The sequence below is a fragment of the Apodemus sylvaticus genome, chromosome 6, assembly GCF_947179515.1.
Source record: "Apodemus sylvaticus chromosome 6, mApoSyl1.1, whole genome shotgun sequence".
NCBI classification, from domain to species: Eukaryota; Metazoa; Chordata; class Mammalia; order Rodentia; family Muridae; genus Apodemus; species Apodemus sylvaticus.
Window position 1 is genome coordinate 91,042,775 of NC_067477.1, and position 25,754 is coordinate 91,068,528.

At 40.6% G+C, this 25,754-nt stretch overlaps 1 protein-coding gene across 1 annotated transcript in view; it reads right to left on the reverse strand.

Annotated features, from left to right (window-relative positions):
- Positions 1-2,872: 2,872 nt before the first annotated feature.
- The window catches only part of Nampt (nicotinamide phosphoribosyltransferase), a 37,587-nt gene continuing 14,705 nt past the window's right edge, over positions 2,873-25,754 (reverse strand). Inside the window, exons 5-11 of the mRNA XM_052185974.1 lie at positions 19,760-19,918; positions 18,923-19,059; positions 13,855-14,080; positions 12,231-12,350; positions 9,114-9,254; positions 7,500-7,634; positions 2,873-5,822 (exon numbers count right to left, since the gene is read on the reverse strand). Coding sequence (XP_052041934.1) covers positions 5,712-5,822; positions 7,500-7,634; positions 9,114-9,254; positions 12,231-12,350; positions 13,855-14,080; positions 18,923-19,059; positions 19,760-19,918 — 1,029 coding nt within the window. The 3' untranslated portion in view covers positions 2,873-5,711. The remainder of the gene's footprint in view (positions 5,823-7,499; positions 7,635-9,113; positions 9,255-12,230; positions 12,351-13,854; positions 14,081-18,922; positions 19,060-19,759; positions 19,919-25,754) is intronic.

The window sequence follows — 25,754 nt, forward strand, 5'->3', positions numbered from 1 at the left end:
AATCTCAGGATTGTTTTGATTTGCATTTCCCTAATGACTAATGATGTTGAGCATTTCTTAAGGTGCTTCTCGGCCATCCGAATTTCTTCAGGTGAAAATTTTTTGTTTAGCTCTGTACCCCATTTTTTAATAGGGTTATTTGGTTCCCTGTGGTCTAACTTCTTGAGTTCTTTGTATATACTGGATATTAGCCCTCTGTCGGATGTAGGGTTGGTGAAGATCTTTTCCCAATTTGTTGGTTGCTGTTTTGTCCTTTTGACAGTGTCCTTTGCCTTACAGAAACTTCGTAATTTTATGAGATCCCATTTGTTAATTCTTGATCTTAGAGCATAAGCTATGGGTGTTCTGTTCAGGAACTTTTCCCCTGTGCCTATGTCCTCAAGGGTTTTCCCCAGTTTCTTTTCTATTAGTTTCAGTGTGTCTGGTTTTATGTGGAGGTCCTTGATCCACTTGGAGTTGAGCAAATCAGTTGACTTCCTATACTCAAAGGATAAGCAGGCCGAGAAAGAAGTTAGGGAAATGACATCCTTCACAACAGCCATAAACAATATAATCTTGGTGTGACTCTAACCAAACAAGTGAAAGATCTATACGACAAGAACTTCAGGTCTCCTCTGAAGAAGGAAATCGAAGAAGACCTCAGAAAATGGAAAAATCTGCCATGCGCGTGGATTGGCAGGATTAATATAGTTAAAATGGCCATCTTGCAAAAGCAATATACAGATTCAATGCAATTCTCATCAAAATCCCAACTCAGTTCTTCACAGAGTTAGAAAAAGCAATTCTCAAATTTATCTGGAATAACAAAAAACCCAGGATAGCTAAAACTATTCTCAACAGTAAAAGAACTTCTGGGGGAATTAGTATCCCAGACCTCAACCAATACTACAGAGCAATAGTGCTTTTTTTTTTTTTTTTTTTTTTTTTTAAATTAATTCCACTTCTTCCTATGCTGACCAATTCCTTCAGAACCACTTTCTAATTCATTGGTCTCTTTTAAAATTTAATTCTCATGTTCTGTCAATCCTCTTCAAATATTATATCATTTAAAAATCTCATTCCTGGCATGTTTCAAAGTATTTTTTTTCTTAATTTTAAAGAACATACTAGTCTGTTGTAACTGTGTCTGAGGCCCCTGCTTTTGCTCATGGTATTTTGAGATTACTCTGTGAGCTGCTCATATTTCTCAGAATGTCACTTTTACACCTCATGATGCTATGCTTTTATTTCTACCATCACATAAGGGATTCTGCCTATCTCGTTAAACCTGTGTTCCTACACTGACGTTCTCTTAATATGTAAGTCTGTGATTTAGATTACAATATATTCTCTCTCTCCTCTTTTCCTTCCTTTCTTCCTTCCCCTCCCTGAGTATAAGCAGCTTTCTTTGGAGTGTCCCAGGGGCTTAAGGGTCTACTGGCTCATCTTCATCCTGAAGTGTAGTGTAGGCTTCCCGGGAGCCGCCTACTTTAGAGCAGTATCATCTCTGTGTATCATATCGGTCCTGGCCCTAAGGATTGACTTCACAGTCCCCATTTTGGTGAACATCCCTAAGCAAAAATACCCTTGCTGTTTGAGAACCTTTCACCTATACTTGGATTTTAATCTGGTAATTTCTTTCTTCTAGTTCAGTATTCTGAAAATCATGCAAAGCTTGGTGCAGCTTACTTGCACAGATGTCAGGTTTTTTTTTTTTTTTTTTTTTTTGAGTCTTTCCCACATTTGGTCAGATTTTTTTCCTTTCTGAAAGGGAGGTTTAGACAAGATTTCACTAGACAGCCTTCCCGCTTCACCTTTTTAGCGCTGAGATTCCAATGTACACACCTGCTTCTGGATTTCTTGTCTTCAACCCTTGAACTTGATTTCTACCCCTATGATCTGAGGTGTGTGTTAGTGAAATCAGGAAACTTAATTAAGAGTATGTAAATTGTATTTATTCATAAATAAGAATTTTTATGAGAAGAGAGTTCAGTTTTCATCAAACCTGGAGCTTGTGATTTGAGAGAACTGCTGAAATAATTCCAGTTTTAGTCTTATGCTGGGACTATTTTGGGAGCTTGAGAAGGTAAAGCAGAGGCTGTGCCTGGAGGTCTATATGGCCTGGCAGGTTATCCAGTTGATGTCATATGTCATAGGCATGTGCCAAACTTACCCAGCCTTTTCTGGGTGCTGAGGATTTGAACTTGGGTCCCCATGCTTTTCCCTGCTATCTTTCCACTATCTCTTGGGTAGAACTTTGCCCGTTCTTTCTCTTTAGTTGACGCTGATTAGTATCCTCTGCTACCGTATGTTCTGCACTGAACCTTCAGCAGTTCATCTTGTGGGTGCTTTATTGGCTTGGCATTCCCTTTTCTAGACATGTAAAGTAGCAGACTATCCCAGCTTTAGACTCTGCTGCTATAGCATGAAAACAATGGTGACCGCTACTAAGTGAATGGTGTGGCAATGTTCCAATAAAATTATCTGCAAACCAGATGGTGCGCTGGACTTGGTGGCAGTGGGGGTGGATGTGCCAACTCTGGCTCCACGCTATAGAGCTGTCCTGTATGTCCCCAATGAACACCTACACACACACACACACACACACACACACACACACACACACACACACACACACCACTGTACACATACCTGGAGGTCCTTCTGCATCCAACTCTGTATTCTCCAGATACTTATTTACTCTTTGCATTTAAATGTCCCCAAGTCCCCTGAATCTACCCTTCCAGCACTCAGTAAATGGCACTGCCATCCAGAGCTGCTGAAGGCGGGAACCAACGGGAGCCATCTTCACCACACCCTCCTCTCATCCTGATTCTGTGGAGATACCTAGAAAAGGCAGGTCTGGAAATGGCATCTGACACACACAGTCAAATTTAACATTTCACTAACAGAACTAAACTTTATTTCCATGTTTATTACATGTTTGTCTTTGATGCTGAGTACATATTAGAATTGACTTAACATACAACTTGGGAGACCGTCTGATATTCTCCACTGAATGAGTTAAAAAGGAATGTAAAACTACAAAATACTACTTTAAGTGTGAGTTCTAAGGTATGGTAAATACAACAACAAACATCTTGCTATTTTCTCTAATTTTCCAAGATGGATTTCACTATAAAAGCTTTTTTTTTTTCCATTTCAAGAAAGGAAGGGCTACTCATAAAAACCTTTTAAGTAGAGGGTACAAATAACACAAATTCTACTGTCTACTTCCAAGTTATGATTTGAGGGGACTCATGTCAACTGCAAATCTAGTGTCTTAAGGATTAGTCTGACCTAAGGGTGACACGCTAACACAACTCCGTTTGACATTCATGATAACCATTTGGTAGTCAGAATGGGGATGGCCAAATACTGCTTAGTGACAGAAATCCAAAATGAATCTGTTCCAAGGGGACTGAAGCCAAGAGAGATGACTCCTTCCATCTCTGCACCCACGCTGTGCACAAACGGAAACTGCTAGTTTACACTACATGTTTCAAGACAACTGGCATGTGTAGCTGGTGGAATTCACACAACACCAGTGTGACACCACTGAGTTTTGTGTAGTACTCTATAAACCGTTGTGAGGCAGTACCTATCCTTTCTGGGAGGAGACACAAGGGTCTCTATGGCTCAGGCTGGCTTTGAACTTAACAAACCTCTCAAGTACTGACTATGCCTGTACCCACGCAGGACATGTCTCTGCAGCACTACTAACCTTAGGTACATGTTACTTTTCTTGAGCCAGGTAGCACAGGCTAGCCTAAAGTTTGCTATGTAGCCAAGTATGATGTTGTTTCTGATCGCCTCATTTCTGATTACAGGCAAGTAGTACAACATGACCACACTACTCAAGTTCCATTTTTTTTTAAAGTTAGTTTAAGATATATTTTTTCATGTATTACAAAATAAAGATTACTAAAAGTGAGTAATGCTCATTGTTCTAAGCTTTAGGATCACCTGCTCACCCTCTAATTCACCTCATGTGCTTCCTCATGAAATTGATTTACATGATTTATGGCTTAATATCTTAACGGCAAATTGTTAAAACTTTTCTAAATCAGTTTTCCATTATCAGATTCTTAAATGAGAAAGAACAAGAGACACTCCATAAAATTCAACTTCCTCCCTTCCCAGAAAAACCAACATCTCTCTGAAAATGCAAAAGCTCGCTCCTTTTCCTAGACCCAGGCTAGCGAGCTCTCCGTGATTGGGTGTAGTGAGCATTCCAGGCTTTGAGGACTATGTGGTTTCTATTGCAACTACTCAATTTCTGCTACCAAAGTAGGAAAGACTTAGACAGTGTGTAATTAAAAATGAAGCAGTGTGAAGTTGGCCAGCAGGGGAGGCTGGCCACCCCCGCTTGTAGTGTCACCTAAAAGAGACTGGTATCTTGTTGAGTGCAATGGCTGACTCAGGACCTAGCAGTAAATCACCATAAATATTTTGAGGATGAATATTTTAAATTTAGCTAAGTCTCTGCATTAAATAAGATGCTTCTATTAAGAATCATGCTCTCCATTGGGGATAACATCAAGAACTTGTTTAAATATTAGTTACTGAGGGTTTAATTTTAAATTAATAAATGATGTCCATACAGTTTAATATCCAATTTAATTTTTAAAAAACTTAATGAAAATATGACAGAATCAAAACATTTAAAATAAGTACACTCACTACCCACTCCAGCAATTCATTTAAGTCATACCAACTATAGAATATGAAAAATAAATTCAGAAGTGTAATTACTTTAAAATACACTACTTCCACTTTCAATATTTTACATTTATGTATATATTCTATAGTGGAAGCAGAAATTCTCTCTAAAAACATTATCTTCTTAAAATCTTGAGGTGCATATTAGAGCCACAGGCAATATCCGACATATAAAATTGCAGAACAGGCCTTTGGGATTTGGCATCACTGGTACAATACAATGAGCAGGGCACAGACTGTACAATGCCTAAACATTAGAATAAGAACCATTATTCTCTTCAATGGAGAATGATTACTGCATATTCTACAAGGGCAGTGATGTTAGCAATTCTGTTGGGTGAATGTCCTGACATAATTTCCAAATGTACAACAACACAAACAACTTTGTTAAGGCCATGTTTTATTTGCTGATTAATGGACAAAAGGCAATGTAATTTATTTCAAGTATTTTCTTGAAAGTCTGTGCTCATAAAAATCATGAAAAGTTGGAAACAGACTGTTAAATCACTGAAACTTTAAATATATCTTACACAATCTCGTTTGTACAAAAATACAAGTTAAATATAAACATAAAGCAGGCATGGTAATTTTATGCAAATCTGTTTTATGTGATCTGTAGTTATATATAAAAGTTTCTTGGTTCTGTTATTTGTGAAAAGATCAACACCAGATTGAGTTACTATCTATTAGCAAAGGGCCCTAAAAAGCTTACTTCAGCATTAATCTTGTACATGGTTATAAGTGTTTTCTAATTTGAGATCATCTAAACACTGGGAAAAAATAAAAAGGGCAGTATGTCCATAAACCAACAAATAATCTGGCTGCAGTGTATCCTAAACACAAATGCACACATCCTTACGATGAACATGTTAGTGCATACACACAGGCGCACACACATGCACGCATGTATGCGCGCACACACACACACACACACTCTCTCTCTCTCTCTCTCTCTCTCTCTCTCTCTCTCTCTCTCTCTCTGCACACATAACAACCCGGCTACACGAAGCCTAATGAGGCGCCGCGTCCTGCTCGATATTCAGCTGTGCATTTTTTCTGACTTCATCGAATGAGTAGCTTTTTGTCACCTTCCCATTCTTGAAAACCGTGTGGAGAAGATCCTGCAGGATGTAAAGTTTGTTATTAAAAAGACCATCTACTAAACAGTCAGGCCATGCATTGACCAATTTACTTAAGAGGTCAAATACTCAAAGCTGCCGAGAGCGTCAGCTATGACAGTCAGATTATGATAAACACGCTTAGACTGCCTTTCTTCAAGGGAGAGGCAAGCCACCAGACGCTCATCTTCTCTACTGCTGAGGACAATGTTTGCCTGGGAGAACTGCAAGTAGTCCTGGTAGTTACTACTCTGAGTCTGGCCGAGCGCCTCAACACTGCTTAGACCTGCCAATCTACAAGTTTAATAAATATGTTAGCCATTAAAGTTTGGCCTTAAAAACAGATAAAATCTAAAAACCCAACCCCAGACAGAAACAGAAAAGCAGGTATTGATTTTTGTCTCATTTATAGTGACTGAGGGACATAAAGACTGTAATTGCAAGGCTACAGACAAGAATCAACAGAGGACGAGGACTCACTTTCCCTAAGGCCCTGGACAGTCTAGTTTCTATATGAAACATCTACTTTAATTCATCTTCCTATTAGTACACATGATGATAATAGTACAATAGCTGGCACCTTGTGTGCTCCAAATTAGTGTTCTAGATGTAGCATTTCTTTTTTTGAAGTTTCAATATAAACTACAAGAAAATGTTGGGTTTTAAGCGTTAGCCAAAATGGCTTGATGATCATAGAGGCTACCATCAAGCTTATGCCTGGACGCGAGGATACTGGACAGATGCTCTTGAGCACTGTTCAATCAATATTCCCTTTGACTTTAGTCTCAACTGCCTTTGCTTCATTTGAGATGACCCAATACAGCAGAGCTTTGGAAGGTCCAATTGCTTTGTAAAATCTACTCAAAGAATTGTTGGTAGACTACAGAAAAGAGACTTAATTCTACAAGCCTGATCTACCAGTTCATATGGTTTTCATAGAAGGATTATTTTATTTCAATCCCAAGTCTTAAAAGACATAATGAAATAAAATTTGTAAGCAGTCAGATTTGCACAGTATTAAAAGCAAAATAGCGGTACATGTGTACTTAGAGTTGAAGAATATATTCATGAGAAGGTTTTCCTCTTAAACTGAAGCCCCCCTCCCATTTAGTGGCTTAGAGACCTGTTAATTTTTTAGTACATATGTTAAGTGTACTTATGCTGAAAACCGTCAGCTCACATGGCCTACTTATGCACATATGCTATATGTGCTTTTCAGTTAGGTTAACCAGGATCAGAAAACTCATATAATCTGAATGACGCACTCCATGTCTATGATCCTAAGACAATTGCTTTATCTATTTATTTTTTTAAGCCTTAAAGTTCTAATGATATATTTGCCATCAAAATGTTTGGAATTTGGCTAGTTTGTCTATTATGAATTTACGATATTTTACTATACTAAAGATAGTTAAATGAAGTCCAAGAGCAACATCTAATAGTATCCTTTGCTATGCTCCTCCAGAAATCAGTCACTGCTAACTTATAGTAAGATTAAGACCAAATATAAAAGGTCTGTTAAAGGCCATCAATATGGGTCATGCTGGTCACTGTGGGAAAAAATTATTTCACTGTTGTGACTGTTCTTAAAACAATTTGCAAGAATAACACAAAACTCCCTTTTCTTAATTTGTGAAGCTAGTTCACTACTGTTTTAAAACCCAGTCAACAGACACTTACATGGCCATATTCCTCAAGGTCTCCTTTCCCTTCTTCAAGGGTAACAAAGTTCCCCGCTGGTGTCCTATGTAAAGATAACCGGCCCTTTTTTGACCTTTTGTTGGGATCAGCAACTGGGTCCTTAAAGACATTGACCTGAGAAATCCAAATTAAGAGAAATATGATAAATCATCTCCCACTGAATGTCTCTAAAACATGTACACAGCTCAATGCTGGAGCTCCTGCCGGCACACACAAGGTCTTGAGTTGGACCACTAGCTAGACTCAAGATTTTTGTTTTTTTAAAAGTGTATTACATACAAGTTTTAAAAGTCGATATAGTAGCTACATCACCCTACAACTGGCTGTTAGAAACATAACTCATTAGTTAGCCTGTTTCCTTCAAAACAGTCATGCCATGGAAACCCACATCTTGGTTTTTAAGGACAATTTAGAGAAATGTATCCTCAAGTTGCCCTTACATAATAGACGTTTACATAATCTATGTTTACAAACTGTAGAGAGAACTAGGGTGTTTAAGATACAGACACTCTTGTCATCTAACTTTTCTCTTTCGTTACTTCTTACCTTTATCCTAGTAAGAGACTAGAGATACAGCTCAGAGGTGGGGTGCTAGTCTACTGCGAAGGAGACACACACACACACACACACACACACACACAGTTGGAGAACCTACTGAGCATGGTAGACAGACATGAGAAGCACAGACCAAGGGGTGCTGCAAATTCTAATCCAGGCAGGTCGCACTGCAAGACTCTGACCCAGACCAGTAACAAAAACGACTTAACGACTCAGAAGACAGAACAATGTGTATATTAAGACCAAAAGGGTGGCGGGTAAAACTCAAGCAGATGGCAGCAGCAGTGGAAGCGCAAGAAATAAGACAGTGTCAGGACTCTCCAAAGCAAGGCGGATGCAGCACACAGGGTTCCTTCAGGATTTATTTATAATTACTGTTTACATATGTGAACATGGTCAAAGCACAACTCTGCGGAGCTGGTTTTCTCCTCCCCCTCTATGTGAACCTGCGTGGGAGGAGCCTTTGTCTGCTGAGCCATCCCGCGGGCTCTGCTCTTCTGGGCTCTTGGCTTTCCCTGAGCCCTACTCCACAGACTCCTCACTCAGCTGTTAAGAGGTGATGAGAGCTGAAAGGGGTGGTGCCCAGCCACTTTCGGCCACTGAACGGGAGATTCTGGTATCAACACCGGAAGAAGCTCGCACTCTACCCTTGTACTAGGTCTTGGCAATGACATACTTGATCACCTTTAGTATGTGATGGCCAGGCAAGCTGACAGCCTTAATCTTATCCAAACAACCAACTTCTTCATACAAAGGTATACAGCATACAGTGGGAATGATTCTCCAAAGAGAGAGATCAACACCGGTTCTCTTAAGTAATTGTGTTCATTGGTTCCCATGTGTTTGTTAGCAGCTGACACCCTTCTTTCCTATTTCTAAGTTAGGTAGTGCCCGCCAACATCTGACAGCCCAGCAGCACACTGCCCTGCATGGCTCTCACTGTACTTCTAGACACACACACACACACACACACACACACACACACACACACACACACACACACACACACACGACAGGAAAAGCTGAAGGGCTTACCCCAAGGCCATTGGTTACAACATAGCTGCACTTGAAGGAGCAATTCAAGAGGTCTCTGGTTAACTTCTGTAGCAGAGCGCCGCCAGAACCGAAGGAGACATTCTCAATACTCCACTTTTTTTGTTTCATTCCCTCTACAATCTAGAAGATTAAAAACAAAGATGATGGAGGTTATTCTCAAAGGACAATACTGTGAAACTCCTGCAGCTGTTTTGTATCACTCAATACTTACTTAGAGGCCTAGGCAGATAATAGAACACGTTTTCTTTCTAAAGTAAGTCCCACTCAAGATGAGAAAGGCGTCAACATGGGTGTTGTGGAAGGCAGGGATTTCACTTGTAGAGGCCACTGTGGTTGGGATGTGGGCGTGAAGAGGCGTGAGAAGACTGGCTATATATATACACTTAAGGTTTTGTAAGCTCTCTTTCCTAGCTACCTCACAAATCACTGCCCAACGCCATTGACAAGGCTGAAATATTTGCCCCAAAGTACTACGCACTCGGGATTTCTAATCATCACAAATAAGTCCCAGTGCACTGTGTTACTATGTATAACAATTATTATGCACCACAGGCAATGGATCTGTAATTGGCAAGAACATATAATGACTTGCTTGTAGGTAACGGTGGTGACAATGGCCATTTCAAACTGCCTGGTGCTGCAGTTACAGCCTTAAAATGAATCATTTTCACATTCTACCCACACATCATTTATATGTTCTCTGAACAGATGAAGTCTCAAATTGATCTTTTCTCTTGATTTTCAACGTTGTAAAAGGAATGGAAATCCCAAATAGCATCACATGCTACTAATCCAACACAGAGAAGTTCAATCACTTTTAAAAATCCAACCATCTAATTTTTCTGTGGGTTTTTAAAAAACCAAATGTTTTCCAATAAGAATTAATGTAAAATCAGTTTATTTTACTAAAGTGGTGCCTTTAGCTCTTATACAAACTTGGTCTCGCATCTATTTATTACTGTGCTCTGTGGGAGGCATGGCGGCCTTGCGCTCACAGATAAGCACTAGGGGAACCAGGCATGTAAACACGCTGGGTTGTCTCTTCAAAGGGACAGAGGTACATCCTTGATTTCTGCCCAGAAGGCTAGAAGCAGATGTGGTTCAGAGCCTAGTGACCTCTGCACTTCCTGTGGGGCTGAGACCACACTGGAACTTTTGCCAGACTTTTATAAGTTCGCCAATCTATAGAACTTATCTTTTTGACAATCTATAAATCCCATCTTTATAGAAGATGTCACAAGTACTTTACAAAGAGTGCCTTAAGATTAAGTTAGTATCACCAGAAAAAAATTTCCACAAATTGTGCTGTATTTAAATAAGGCCTAAAATACCCAGAGTCAGACTCTTGAAGTCTGAATCAACAGCTACTTAGTTGTGTTGAACTGCACTAGCTTCTTGCCTCCTGCTACAATAAGCTCTGTATCCAAGGCCCCTAAACAGAGTTTTCACTGAGATAACTATCACAATTAGAGAACAAAAGCCCTGGCAATCTGCCAGATTTCAAAGACATCCTCCTTTTATGAACTTTGAAGAGTCAGTACTATTTTAATGACATTAGGAAGTCATTCTAGTGGAGAGAAGGGTTAAGCTTCTTCTTTTTTGGTGGGGCCAGGGGGTGTTAGAGACAGTGTAGCCCTGGCTGTCCTGGAACTCACTTTGTAGACCAGGCTGGCCTCGAACTCAGAAATCCACCTGCCTCTGCCTCCCCAGTGCTGGGATTACAGGCATGCGCCACCACCGCCCGGCATGGGTTAAGCTTCTTAAGGGTGAAGCTGCCAGTCCAGGAAAAACAGCAATTTGTTAAATAAAGTACTCCTCCCCATTTTTACCAAAATTAAAGAATCTGTTTTGTGTATGTAGAGAGAAACTGTTAAGATGAATACCGCTGCCTGCGTCTAAAAGCACATGAGACTTATTTCCAACATGAAAAACTCAGGCGTTATCGTCTAGGTGTGGGTTTCTTCCACCTGCTTGGCTTTGAGAACCATGAATGTATTTGTATCAACAGAAAACTACTTGTCACAGATGGTTACCTTCAGTTGTCACCTTGACACAAGCCAAGACAGGGAGAGGGAACTTCAACTACCTCCGGCCAGATCTATAGGACATTTTGGTAATTGCTAACTGATGCGGGAGGCCCGTCACACTGTGAACAGTACCATTCAACAGAGAGGTGGGTCTGGGTTCTACTGAGAAAGGCTGAGTGAGGGGGTTCTATACTCAAGGTTCTCCACCATCCTCTGTAGGATGTCCCTAGATACTTAGTCCTTCTCACACAACAGCTTCTAATGTCCTAAGACCCAGTGTCTTAAAGCAGAGTTCCCACTTAAGCAAGGTCGTTTGGGAGGGCAGGGAGAAGCACCTTCATTCTGCTCCTGCAAACCTCCAGGGACCTCACTCTGGAACACAGGAGGCCATAGAAATATGATTATACATCAAAGCTCTCATTTTCAAACCAATCTTTTGAAATTGATGTAATCCGGATAATGACTTAAAGTCACACTACCTTACAATTTCTTTGCCTGATGTAATAAAACACCCTGAAAAAGCAACTCAAGGTGACAGGTTTATTTGGATCAAATGCCAAGTTACAGTCCCTTACTGTGCGGAAGTCATGACAGCACAGGAACCAAACCCAAGAAATTGTCAACAATGGGTGGGTCTTCCCACCTCAATCAATGTGGATCAAAATACCACCCCACCAGATCATACACCAGCCTGGCCTAGATAATTCCTTAGTGGGACTCTGTTCCCAAGTGAATCTAGCTAGATTCTGTCATTCTAGCAACGAACACCAATTCTCATACACATACTCTGAGCTCTTCACACAAAAGCCTTTATTTTTCTTTCTCTTTAGAATCCTGTCAGAAGGTAGCTAGTGAGGCCTGTAGAAATATGTTTTGGCTGCCGTTTCAGTATTTTAAGCTTCTATTATTTCTAAACTTTAAGTACTAGACCAAAAGTATTTGCCATTATAAAGAATTTAAATAAGACTCACAACTGCATTTAAAATTCAATAGGCTGTCTATGAATACAAAAGAGTTGTTTCAAGAATGGGGATTCGTTATTGGGACACATAACCTGTAAAACACATACCTCCTGTAAAGTATTGATATCCACTCCATCTCCTTGAATGACTCTAAGATAAGGTGGCAGCAACTTGTAGCCTTTTGAGTTCTCAGTAACAGGAAACTTCTTGCCTAAAATATCTAAGACCTGTGTGAGGAAAAACACATGACATAAGTAACTAAAACTGGGACAGGGTATAGGGGTGCTCCCTCAGCTAAAAACAGTTACTTAATCTTAAATCACGTATAAAGTTATATAAAGTTTGTTTCCAACACCTTTTAACTGTATTAGAAACAGGTGTGCTCTCTCCTAGTTCAATTAATTTATGTCACGGAAGTCGCACAAAACATGCTTGCTTTCTTTACATCTTTCAAAGTATAGCTACAAAAAAAAAATCCCTAATATTAAAACCAACACATATTTAAATAAGAATGTAGGGAATGACACAACAAATTAGTAATTATGACTTTGATTTGGGCTTATTCTGGTTTAGATGTGTCTGACATCTGGATCGCAGTGCTGAGAGAAATGTAACCATCAGAGTAAGAACAAAGTGTATATAACGCGCAGCTGCCCAAAGCTCTCGGCTCCCTCCGGCTCACTCAGGAGTCCTTACGCTACTTTAGCCAACGACAGCTGCTTAAGATTGTACAGCAGCGCAAACACTTAACACAGATTTGACCTTGCTCAGGAAAACTTGGTCAGACGCAGAAGCGCTGAGACACCCCTTCAGACTGTAATTACTCCCTGACAGAAACTGCTTAAAGATCTTAAAGAAAACAGACCATGTAAATGGCTCTATTTTTATAACTATCACAATGGAAATGTAAAGGCAGTTTAGTCTGTCAAAAGTGAAATACCTCCAGCTAAGGCACTGACCCTGGGCTGTTTACAGAATAAATAAAGAAGACGTTCTGTAATCTATGCTCCCACGTCCTCCAAGAGGACAGTGACATACATACCATCTGCTCATTAGCTGAGAGGCCGCACTGGATACCAGGACCCCGGTTCCATGTCTCTCAACCTTGGCAGGTCATTTCCTCCTTTACAACAGAAAGCTACCAGAAGGTGGGCTTCCTTCCTTCCCTTTTGATAAGGTTAAAGTGAACATTTTGGTGTAAAGCACCACACAGCAGCTCTCTAATAGAAGGCATCAATGAACGCCTGCTGTGACGAATACTTTGTAAAAAAAAAAGCAAATCAGGCCCTCAACACCAAAAAGGCCTTCCTCGGCTTATTAAGAAGCAGTGTTAGCTCCAGTAACACATGACTGAGAGGGAGTTTTGAATTATCTGTATTCCGTATTACCCTGAACACATGCTTCTGTAGTAACAACTTCAAAGTTGTAACGATGACTTCTAACAAGTGGAATAAGCCGTGAGTAGTCTGATTGATGGTAATGCTACTAATTCTGAAGGCACAGAAGGAAGTATTAAGCAGTCCTTAATTGTCTACTTGACAACATATAAATAAACTAACCTTTATATCCTTTCTATGCTATTAATATGTGACCTAGGGCAAATCTTTTGCTCTCCCTCTAAGTTAAAATTCTGAAAAATAGACTTTTCCAGAGAGCCTTGAAATGCTGTCTACAAAATGATCAGTGAAACAGCTGTGTCCAGGCGTCCTAGCGATACACATTACAATTTACCTTCAGTACAGTGTCAAGCGGATTTCCAGAATCAGGTCTGATGATTAGTGGCGCCTCTGTACTTCTCGATACTATTAGATGTCTCAGGTCTTCACCCCATATTTTCTCACACGCATTATAAATGTCATAGCTATCGCTGACCACAGACACAGGCACTGATGAGAACTGCGTTACTATGTGTTCAAAAGCATCTTTTTCATGGTCTTTCCCCCAAGCCGTTATGGTACTAGAAGACAAATTGAAGAGTCAGACTTTCTTAGACGGACACATGACCTATTTCTGAAGCATATTAACTACCTGTTCATTATACCACATCTTCAGTGTTACAGGGAAGGAGATCCAGTTTAATAAGTATACATCAGAAGGCAAATTAATTTCTCCTAGTTCAATTAATTTATGTCACCGAAGTCGCACAAAACATGCTTGCTTTGTGGGCCAAACCACTCCGTGAACAATTTGTTTTCAACACTACAAGTTGATTATTACTTAGCTCTTAAATTAATAGTTAATCAGTAATAAACTGGTTTTTGTGTTTCAGTATCCCTCAGTCTATTCAAATAAAGTCAGCAAGCTAAAAAGCACGTGCAGCTAGCCTTCTATATTTCACGCCAGATATTAGAAAGGGTGTATGCATGCTTCTACTTTTGGGTGGCAATGGTAGCACTTGGCTCTTTGCTATGAATTTCTAAAAATTTACATCTGTCTAAAGACACATCTGTCTTTTTCACCTTGCAAAATCTTTTATCTAAAAGCAAGTATCTAATACTTTATCACAGTATATACAGTCAAGTAACTATAACTTAAACCTGTTATACCTTAAAATGTCCAGTAATAGGCAGTGATGTAGTTTATCTATAGGTAATAGTTAGAACATAATGTAATTTAATAGAAAACAAAATGTAAAAGTTTCTACTAGGAAACTATATTTCATTCATCCTTTAAGTTGATTTTCTTAGGCACTCCTTGATAAGGGTGGAAAGCCAACTAACAGAACTATATTTATTTAACTCAGAAATTGTTATTTTATATTACTCTTTTTATCCTAAAAGCCTAACTAAGGGAAATACCTTTTCTGTCAGTGGCTGTTAGGAGCAGCTGGCAGGTGCATTTGAGGACTATACGACTACACTCACTGACATTGAGACAAGGCCTGTTTATACAAGTCATGTCACAATGAATGTTCTTCTTACAAACCAGGAGCCACATCACGTCTCTACTTCACATAGCTGCCTGCATGCTATAGGAAGGACAAAGACAAGAAGCCCACTTTCATCAGAACTGCTCCCATCCTAAAGAGGACATTTACGTCGGAGAATTAAGCTCAGTGATCAACCCTGGAGGGATACACAATGGAAGATCAGACTCCTACAGTCAGGCATTACTGCTTATGTAGCTCCAACTGACTGACTCAATCTCAACAGGCCTACTACCCGGTCAATCTCAGTCATAGGAGGTTTGGAATTTCTTCATTCTCCTGCTGCTCTTTTCTCCTTCATCTACTTGGGAACCTGGCTCTCTGGTACAGACTGGAAGTCTCTATCTACTCCATGGACTTGCTGTGTGGACAGCACTTCTAGGATCACAGACCCGTGCTTTACTGATGGCATTTCCCCAGACGCCTGTCATCAGCCTAGGCTGACATCACTCCAGAATCTGAGGGGAAAAGGTGTGTAACTGAATCATTTTTTTTCCAGAGTCGAATTCTCTAAGGAAGTATTTACAATAGCAGTAATGCTTTAGAACTATTTTAGATGTTAGCATTTATTCTAAAGGGCCTTCTGTTGTAAAACGGTAGCATCTCCTTTTGTGTGGTCGAACAGAGGAATAGAAAGAAAGAGAGATGAATTATGCGCCCAAGGCTATCTACTGTGTCAGCTATTAAGTCAAGCAGGCTTTTAGTCAACTACAGAAAATATTACAGGATCATAAAGCACACTGGGCTTCATCCTGTGCACGCATAGTGTCCTTTTCATTTAACCCAGAAGCCCTAGGAAACTCCTTGTCTTTAGGCTCATGGTATATTCATGTGCTTATTACTCCAAAACTTATTCAGTTGATAGCCTACTATGTGATTGCTACATTAAAAATTGACAAGACATGGGCACAGACTAATAAAAACACAAATAACACAAATAACTTTCATCAGCTAATACCTGTTGCTTAATCTTAAAGCTTTTATGAAAACATATACATCACAATTCAAATAATCTACTTCAGCAATTTTATCTCGTTTATCAGCTTCTTTGCATTCATTTAACCACCTAGGCTCTGCCCTCACCTCCTCAGACTACTGTTTCCTATACTACCTCCCAGAAAGCCTAGCTTCTAGTAGAAAGCCTAGCTTCTAGTAGAAAGCCTAGTTTCTAGTTTTTCTATTTTCCTGCTATCCAAATGGTCTAAAATCTATCTCTAATATATTATTTGCTCAAAACTTCAGGATCTACTTCTTCAAGGCCAGACTGGGCTACAGGAGACCCTGCATTAACAAACAAACAAACAAGCCATCATGCTGTGCACAGTTAACACTTAACATTAAGGTTCTTAATAAATTAACCCTCGCCCCACTTCTCAATCTACTCCCCCCCCCCCCAATATAATGTACTCTTTGGAAATGTAAGCTCAAATAAACTCTTTCTAAGTTGCTTTTCTAGTCATGGTGTTTTATCATAGCAACAGAAAATATCTAATACAGCATCCTAACCCTGTTTATTGAACTCATTCTACTAATCTTACTCCAAATATCTTTTGTTTTTGTTTTTCAAGACAAGGCTTCACTGTATATAGTCTTTGCTGTCCTGCAACTCCGTAGACCAGGCTAGCCTTGAACTCACAGAGCTCCACCTACCTCTGCTTACCTAAGTACTGCAATCAAAAGCATGTGATACTACCACACCTGGAAAATATTCTTTCTTTCTTTCTTTTTTCATCAATCTACTTTTAATATACCTGTTTCAGCCCTTAGTCTCTAAAGCATGTGTATACTCTATCATAATGCTTGGTAGACAGTAAAACATAAGAAAAGTATTACTCAGAAAATGTTCAACCACATTTTACTACTTCCTTATGAGGCCAAGATTCTACATAATGTCCCTATAAGAGCTTTTTTGATCTGGTCAATGGATATGAACCTCTCTCAACTTGTTTGAGACTACTACACCCTAATCGTGTTTCTTTAAATAAAAATGCTTAGCAAACAGAGCTGACTGTTACTAGTGTACTATTTTTATCTTGAGAGGGTCAGCTTTGTATCTTTTTGTCCCTGGCAGCACGAAGCAGACTGCCTTGTACATGAAAGCTGGTGAGTTAAAATGTATCAGTATTTATAGGATGAATCCCCAGGTAGGGCAGTCTCTGCGTAGCCTTTACTTCAGCTCCTGCTCCACACATTGTCTCCCTTATTGCTCCTGTGAGTATTTTGTTCCCTTTCTTAGAGGAACCAAAGCACCCTTACTTAAGTTCTCCTTCTTGAGCTTCCTGTGCTGGGTGAATTGTAACTTGAGCTTTTGGGCTAACTTCTGCTTATTAGTGAGTGCATACTATGTGTGATCTTTTATGACTGGGTTGCCACGCTCAGGATGACACTTTCTAGTTCCATCCATTTGCCTAAGAATTTCATAAATTCATTGTTTTTAAAAGCTGAATAGTACTCCATTGTGTCTATATACCACAATTTCTGTATCCATTCCTCTGTTGAGGGACATCTGGGTTCTTTCCAGCTTCTGGCTATTATAAATAAGGCAGCAATGAACATAGTGGAGCATGTGTTCTTATTGCATGTAGGAGCATCTTCTGAAGTAAAGGCCACCCAGAGACTGCCCTACCTGGGGATTCATCCTATAAACAGTCAACAAACCCTGACACTACTAAGGACGACAAGAAGTGTATACCAAAAGGAGCATGCAATGGTTGTCTCCAAAGGGACCCTGCTAGAGACTTACAAATACAGAGGCAAATGCTAGCAACCAACTATTGGATTGGGCATGGGGTCCCCAATGGAGGAGCTGGAGGGTGGTCCAGAAGAGCTGAAGGGGCTTACAGCCCCATGGGAAGAACAATGATTTCGGCCACCCAGATGCCCCAAGACTCCCAGGGACTAAACCATCAACCAAGGGGCACACATGGTTCCAGCCAAAAATGTGGCAGAGGAAGGCCTTGTTGGGCATCAGTGGGAGGAATGGTCCTTAGTCAGGTAAAGGCTCAACAGAGGCCCCAACAAAGGGAAACCGAGGTGGGGAGGGGGGAGTGTGTCTGGAGGAGGGGTATATACGTGGAGGCAGGAGGGGTTGGGGGTTTTTGGGGAGGGAGCAAATTGGGAAAGGGCTTTACCATGGCAATGTAAATGAAGATGACACTCAATAAAACACACACACACACAAAATGTATCAGCGTGATAAAGCTCAGATCATATGTACAGAACTTTAAGCATTCCTGAATGATATATATAGGAAAGGAAACTAAGAACCAGAGACATGTACTCACTACATACGCTGTTTACTTCCCATAAAGGGAACTCGACTGGCTGCAACCTGGACTGTAATTTCCCAGTGTGCCTTTGGCTTAGTAAGAAGGAAGCATAAGAGAACCTGAACATCTTTTTAAATCATCATTATTAAAATGGCTTTTAGTCTAGAATTGAAGCTACAGGGTCCAGATGGCAATTTCCTGGACAGAGACAGGTGAGCTCACACAGAAAACCAAGGAAAGTAAGCAGTCCTCAGGGGTTCCTAGCCTCGACTTAATCAAGAAAGATCTACCTGCATGTGCAATGTAGCAAATGAAAAACCATTCCTTAAAATAAAACCAGTATGGCAACTGTTAATTGTTAGGAAAGGTCTTCACTTCTTTTACTAGAAAGGTTTGGAAATCCTAGTCAGCTGGATACTAAGCTTTGTAAAACATGTGCACATCTAATTTGTACTGTCCATGAAAGTTTATTTAGCATCTGGCTCTGTTGTCAAGTAAGGTGTTGCTGAGTTACAAATAACTAATTCAAACAAGATTTAGAAAGCCATTTTGTTTGTAGGGCCAGAGATAGAAAACATGAGGATGAGAACAAACTCAGTTTTACCTGTGCTCTGCCGCTGGAACAGAATAGCCTGGAACAGGATCTTTTGTCCCATAGTATTTTTTAATTAGAGCAATTCCTGCCACAGTATCTGTTCCTTTGAAGTTAACCAAATGAGCAGATGCCCCTATGCCAGCAGTCTGGAAGATCAACAACAAATCGAGATTCAGAGTAGGAACGTCCCGTCCCATCTGCCCCACCCCGCCTCTGGACAACACCCCCCCCACCTCTGGACCTCACCCTCGTCTCCACCCTTGCACTTGTGCTGTTCTGCACCAGCATCTGCTGCCCCTTGTCTGTCTTCCCTCCACCTAACACATAAACGCCAGAACATGTGCTGAGAGGTATATTCCACATACTAGGAGCAGGATGACACACAACAGACATTCAGTATTCTGTTGCTATGCCTCCAGAATTGCAAGAAATGGCCTACTTAAAAGCAAGCTCAGTTCCAGTGATAATTATAATTCTATTTGAGAATGGCCTCTCGCTGCAGCGGTTTATGTAAGAATGTTCCCTATAGCTCAGATATTTGCACACTTGGTTTCCAGTTGGTGGTGTGTTTGGCAGGTACAGCCTTGCCGGATGAAGTGCATCACTGCAGGAGGCTTGAAGAGTTTCAAGCCTCATGGAATTTCCAGGTTTCTTACTCTGCTTCATGCTTGTATTTGGAACTCTAAGTTCTTGGCTTCCTGTTCCTGCGGTTACACCTCCTGCCACGACAGGCTTTCCTACCTTTCTTCCATCTGTTGCTTTTGATGCTTTCTCAAAGCAACAGAAGTAGCTAACACACCACTGACAATCCACATTGTATTCCATGAGGCTCGTCTGTTTCCTTACCTCTTGCGAAGAGACTCCTCTGTAACCAAAGTCGTGTAACTTGTATTCTAGACCATCTAAGTTACCAGAAGTTTCTAACAAATATTTGGCCAGTATTTTCTTCTGCTCTCTTGAATTTGTGGCCACAGTAATTGGATACCACGACTGAACAAGAATAGTCTGTAAAGAAAAATAACCACATTATTAACATAAAATATTGGGTTCCTTTTGGGGAAATGATAGCTTTCTTAGAAGGAACATCCTGTACATTTAGACTCTTAGAAACTTCAGTGGGCTCTCTGAGGCAATAGCTAGTATGGGCACTACAGATGTAGTCCATCGCTCATCATTGTAAACTCTCTAAGCCTCAAGGAGGCAACTCCAAATAAGTTTTGATTCAAATTCCAAAGAAGCAAATGGTATTTTGAATGTCCGATGACGGGTCAGTTAATATTGAGGGACCATCACATTGTCCTAAGTCCCTAATGCTCGCTCTTGGTTTCTTTACCTGTTTGGACCTGTACCCAACAGGCCCACAAACCAACTCTGACACACATACTAGACTCTACAAAGTAATTACTTAAAGGAGTCGTGTTTTCACTCCTTCAGGCCAACTTGGTTCTAGGAGGGCTACTGATATTAGAGAATTCTACCTATCAAAGCTTGTTATAAAAAAGTTTTGTGAAGTATTTATGCGAGGAAGTGTTAGACTTGTTAAGTTCTTACTTTCTAGTAAGAACTATTCTTCAGTTTCACTTTTTTTTGACTGCCAGGAAACTAACTCCAAATTCAGACTGATGTGTAACCACTGGAATCGCACTGGTGAATTTGGCTTGGGAATGTATTATACTTTATTCTAGAATGATAAATTTCCATTTTTATGTTTGAAGCCTGATAGCATATTATCAGATGCTGCTTCCAATCTACTTTAGAAACAGCTAGAATATAAAACTAAAATGGTAAAGATTACTGAGCTGGATGAAAAAGACAGTTCATTTCTGATATAAATTTTATAAACCAAACGTACTACATATAAGCTAAGTAAATAAAACAAGTGGAAAGAGATTATTTCATCTTAAACATGACAATCTGCTCATCTTAAAAAAAACAAACTACTGTGGCTTTAGACTCCTGTGGTTGAATCGAAATGGCCCTAAGGTCTTCTCATTTGAAGCTCCAGTTCTCATCCCTTGATTCTGGGCTATCCTGTGATCAATCATGTCTATCTCTTTGTCTCCGTGCGTCCTTATGTGTGTCTGTCTGTGCATCTGTCTGCCTGAGGCTGCCTGGCTTAGCTGAATGCAGGTGTTTAAATCGAAGCAAGACCTGAGGAACATCTGGGGATCATAAGAGCACAAGGAACAGTAGTTGTGTAAAATTACTAAGTCTGGGAATAGTGTGCTAGACAACAAAGCAGATGCAGCTCTCACCTCTGACCCGTCTGCTCTCAGCAGTGCTTGCCTGATCCCACTGCCAATCATGATCTTCCTGTGAAGCTGTGCTCTGTGCTTCACACTGTCACTGGATATCATTCCAACTCAAGCTTTAGGCAGGTTCTCTATCATTCTTCACTCATATGGTCTGGCATTCCCCCGCCCCCCAAATACCTGTAGCCATTTTGTTCCCTGCCTGCCAGCTATTTCATATAGTTGGTGTAACATGCCTGCCAGTCACTGACACAGAGAAGTGACGGCTTAGAGCAAGGTCATCCTGACCCCACACCCTGCTTTGTTCTGTATGAATGTTCTATATGAGGTTTGCTAATCTTAAGAAATTCCACTAAGCTTTATGTAGGACCTCTCAAATCAAAGGTCAATATAAACTGTTACGTCTAAATAGCTTGAGTCGGGGCTGACCACCAGGCAGCACTTCCTACACCTACATATGTGCTCACTGTGGTTCTTGTGGCTGACACTAAAAATGCTATTAATATGCCAAAAAGCTATGATAATACTCATGCTCTATTATCTCAATATTTTGGAATTTCCCTGTTCACCACCCAACCACCACCCCCTTACCTTATTCAGGACCAATTGGCTTAAAGGCTAGCTAATGATTCTGTAAGCCAACTGCTCCCCTCCTTGCCCTGTAAACTTTTGAGCCTGATTTTTCCTATAAAAAGCTTATCCTAAGAGCTTAGTAGTACTATTAGGCTTCGGAGTCCCTTGTGTATTCCTGAACATTCAGTAATATCATGGTGTGTGTTCAACAAACTATTTTTGTTTAACTGAGATCAGTTTGTATGGTTTGAGTGGCCATTTCTCAACACCAACATTTACTAATTAGTTACTTTCAATTAAGACAGAATCTCCTTGTGTTGTCCAAGCTGGCCTGGAATTCATTCTAGTCCTGCTTCTGCCCCCAGGTCCAGGTTTAATTACCATTTGCCTGCTTTTTCTGAGCTATGGGAAGAACGGAGGGACTTCTCTGACCTTCACCGGAAACATCCCTCTCCCTGCAGCTTTCGGTTCACACCCCCGCCTCTGCTGAGCCGTGTCCCTCAGCTCTGCCGTCCTCTTATTAAAAGCCACCCCCCAAACTTATGATTCCTAGGACAGGGTTACCCATTCTTCCAGTACCAACTCAACAGACATTTTCCATGATATTCATGTTCACGGTTAGCTACGAAGCTGCAACTCTCCCATAAAGGACCTGAATAAGGCATAGCTTACCCTTTTGTGCCAAGCACTGTGTTGAGTGATAAGACAGATAAATGTAGATAGATAGATAGATAAATTTACTTGTTGAATCAAATAAATCAGCTCTACATTTCTTTGTGTTTTTTTGTTTTGTTTTTTGTTTTCCTAGAGTGTTGTGATGCAGCCCTGGCTGGCCTTGAACTCAGAGGCCCGAGGTTCACCTCTGTATTTAAATAAGCTCAGTAGTCAGTTCTCTCTAGGAGTAGACAAAGATAAGTAAAGCACAACCTGAAAAACTCTAGCTGCGTTATACCTCAGAAGACTGAAAGGAGGGAATTTACTATCATACAGGGCTCCTGCACAGCAACAAAACCGGCTTAGACTGCACTGCTGTGACACACCCCACCCCTACAAAAGACCCTGTAGGAAGAAGCAAAGGGTGGTGGTGGTGGTGAGGAAGGCAAGTTAGTTTGGGCTAATCCAAGGTCTACTAAGTAGGCAGGCCTTGATGGCAACTTCTCCAAATAGTCACATCCTCACACAGATCCAGACTGTTTCTAGCAGAAAACTGAGATCTTACTTTCCTTTCAGAGTGTTTATTACCACGTCACTCGCATAAATGAAACAGTCTGGCTGCTCTATCTGCTTACCCTGGTAGGCCTCAGTTTCTCCCTCTGTGAAATGGCATTTTATAAGTGTAATTTCTTTAAAATCATCTTTCAGTAGCAAAAAGGTTTCATTCTAGTTTTTATTTTGTTTTTTTTTTTTGGTCAGAAGGGAGTATCTGGTCTAACGGGCTGGTTCCTCAGCCACTCGGGATGCCTGAGATGGTCTGTAGAGCTCCTAGCCTCTCTTAAACTTAGCTGGAAATCTGGCTGGAAAGGACTAAGGCTTCTCCAGGCACCAATGCTCATGCAGGTGAGTAGCACTCAGTGAGGTTACTCATTATTTCAACCACACACTCCAAAATGGAATTGAACTATTTGGGTGTTATGTTTAATCTTTTAAAGTAAGAGCATGTTCAAGTTTGTAAGTAGGGTTTGCTGCTCTGGCAACAAACTTTAAGTACACAATCGTGAGAGTAGGGATGAATTTCTTCAAAAGATACAGTGACTGTGCCCTTCTGTTTAGCAATGTGTGTGCCTTTGTGGAGGCAAGAGGCGGGGCTGGCTGTCCTCTTCTATCCTCTGCAGTGTCCCCTTGAGGAGATGGACATTTCTTTTTTGAAGTTGGAACTCACTGATTTTTGGTGAGGGTGACTTACTGCCAGCAGACTCCAGCCGTCTCCCGACCTCTAGCCAGCATTGGCGTGGCAGGTGTGCATAGCCTTGCCGGCTTTTTGTGTGGTTACTAGACAATGGGATTTAGAGTCTCACACTGGTGCCACAACAAATACTCTTATTAACCAGCCCTCCCAGCTGCCTGATAAGATTTTTTTCCTTGTCACATTGTGGTTTCTTAGTAAAATACACCATATAGTCACTCTTAGAAGATGATCGATATAGAAAATCTCTAAAGGGAAGGTGAACGACTTACTCCCCCCTTTTGCATTTTTCAAGCGTGTGGCGTGTGTGTGTGGGGGGGTGGGGGGGGGGTGGGTGGGTGTATGCATGTGGGTACCTGAGCTTCATGTTCAGAATCATCCAGGATTGGTCTTCCATCTTATTCATCGAGACAGGGTCTCTCAATCAAACCCAGAGCTCTGGCTAACTTGCTCTGCAGATTCCCTGTATCTGCCTTCCAAGACTGAATTTACAGGTGGGCTCTCAATCCCACCTAGCATTTACAAGGGTTCTTGGGGTCTGGACTCCCATGTTTTTAAGACTGTGAGGCAACCACTTTAACCACTAAGCCCCTCCAGCTCCCATTTCTCTACTCTTTACCTGCCTTTTGGAAAGTCCAACTAATCATTGGGCTTACTGATAGACTACTCAGTGGCAAACTAAGTGATCCATGTGCTTGGTTGGCTTTGAAGATAAAATGCTAGTCTGAATGTACAGGCTGAAACAGTGTGGTTAGGAATCACTCTACTACTATAAGGTTGGGGATACCGGCCGGGCTGTGGTGGCGCACACCTTTAATCCTAGCACTTGGGAGGCAGAGGCAGAGGCAGGCGGATTTCTGAGTTTGAGGCCAGCCTGGTCTACAAAGTGAGTTCCAGGACAGCCAGGGCTATACAGAGAAACCCTATCTCGAAAAAAAACAAAACAAACAAACAAACAAAAAAAAGGGTGGGGGATACCGGTCAGTGCAACAAGTATGTGTTTAGCATATACGAGGTCCTGTGCTCTGGGTTCCTTCTCTGGTACCACCAAAATTAAATCCCCCAAATCTTTTTTCTACTTTTGTGGTTTTATAGTCTTTTAAAATTAAAATCTCTGAACACAGTTAATTCAAATTTTTACTATAAAGTATAGGCGATTAAAACTTATATTTTAGCCTACTGTACCCTTTTTTCTAGCTTTTTAGGCCTACAATTAGTTGATGGCCCATCAAGAGTTTAACAACATTTTAAATTCCCTGTCAACTTAGTAAAATGTATTTTAAAGATATTCTTGGGTCTTAGTTTTTGAAAATCTTATGTTATGCAGATGAAAAATTTTATCAATTCTGAAATGCTGATGTTAACTATGCAAACACCATTCAGCAATGGGGCGTTTTACTGTTGCTTGCTGGGTTGGTTATTTCCTCTATCGATAACTATATAGTAATCCATTAAGAAGCCAGTATTATCACCACCAAAACTGTAACCATAGCAATGTGGAACCACTTAAGAGATATATGTAAGGAATATACCCCATCCCCAAAAAAACCCAGATTCCATATATGCCCCTCTTTTAGGTTTGGAAACTAAACAGTATGAACACAGAATCATGTCTATATTTAGGAGCTGAAAACTTCTCTCTCACACACACACACACACACACACACACACACACACACACAAAATCAAAGAATGGATTGACTCTGATTGGAACAGAATGTCCACCAGAAGTCTATAGTTATGAACACTGGACTTGGTCTATTTTTCTCATTTTGTTCTAAGCTAGTTTACATGGAGAAAGACAAGGGATTAGCTGGCCTGGTATAGCAGCTGTTTGTGAGGCAGAGGCAGGAGGACAGTCAATTCAAGGACTGCCTTAATTGTGACTTAAGGTAACTCAGCAAAACCTTGCCCCAAAAACCTTCTTGAGGAAAGAGCAGGACATGTAGTTTACCGGGAGAGTTGCCTAGTGTGTACTAAGCCCTGGACTCCAGCCCAGGCATCGCCAAAAGAAACACACAAAAAATTGTAAGGAGATGTCAACTGAGCTTTAAGTAACCAGTATCAGTCATCTGATTTAGACGGAATCTCCTAAGACCAAATTTCATTAAAA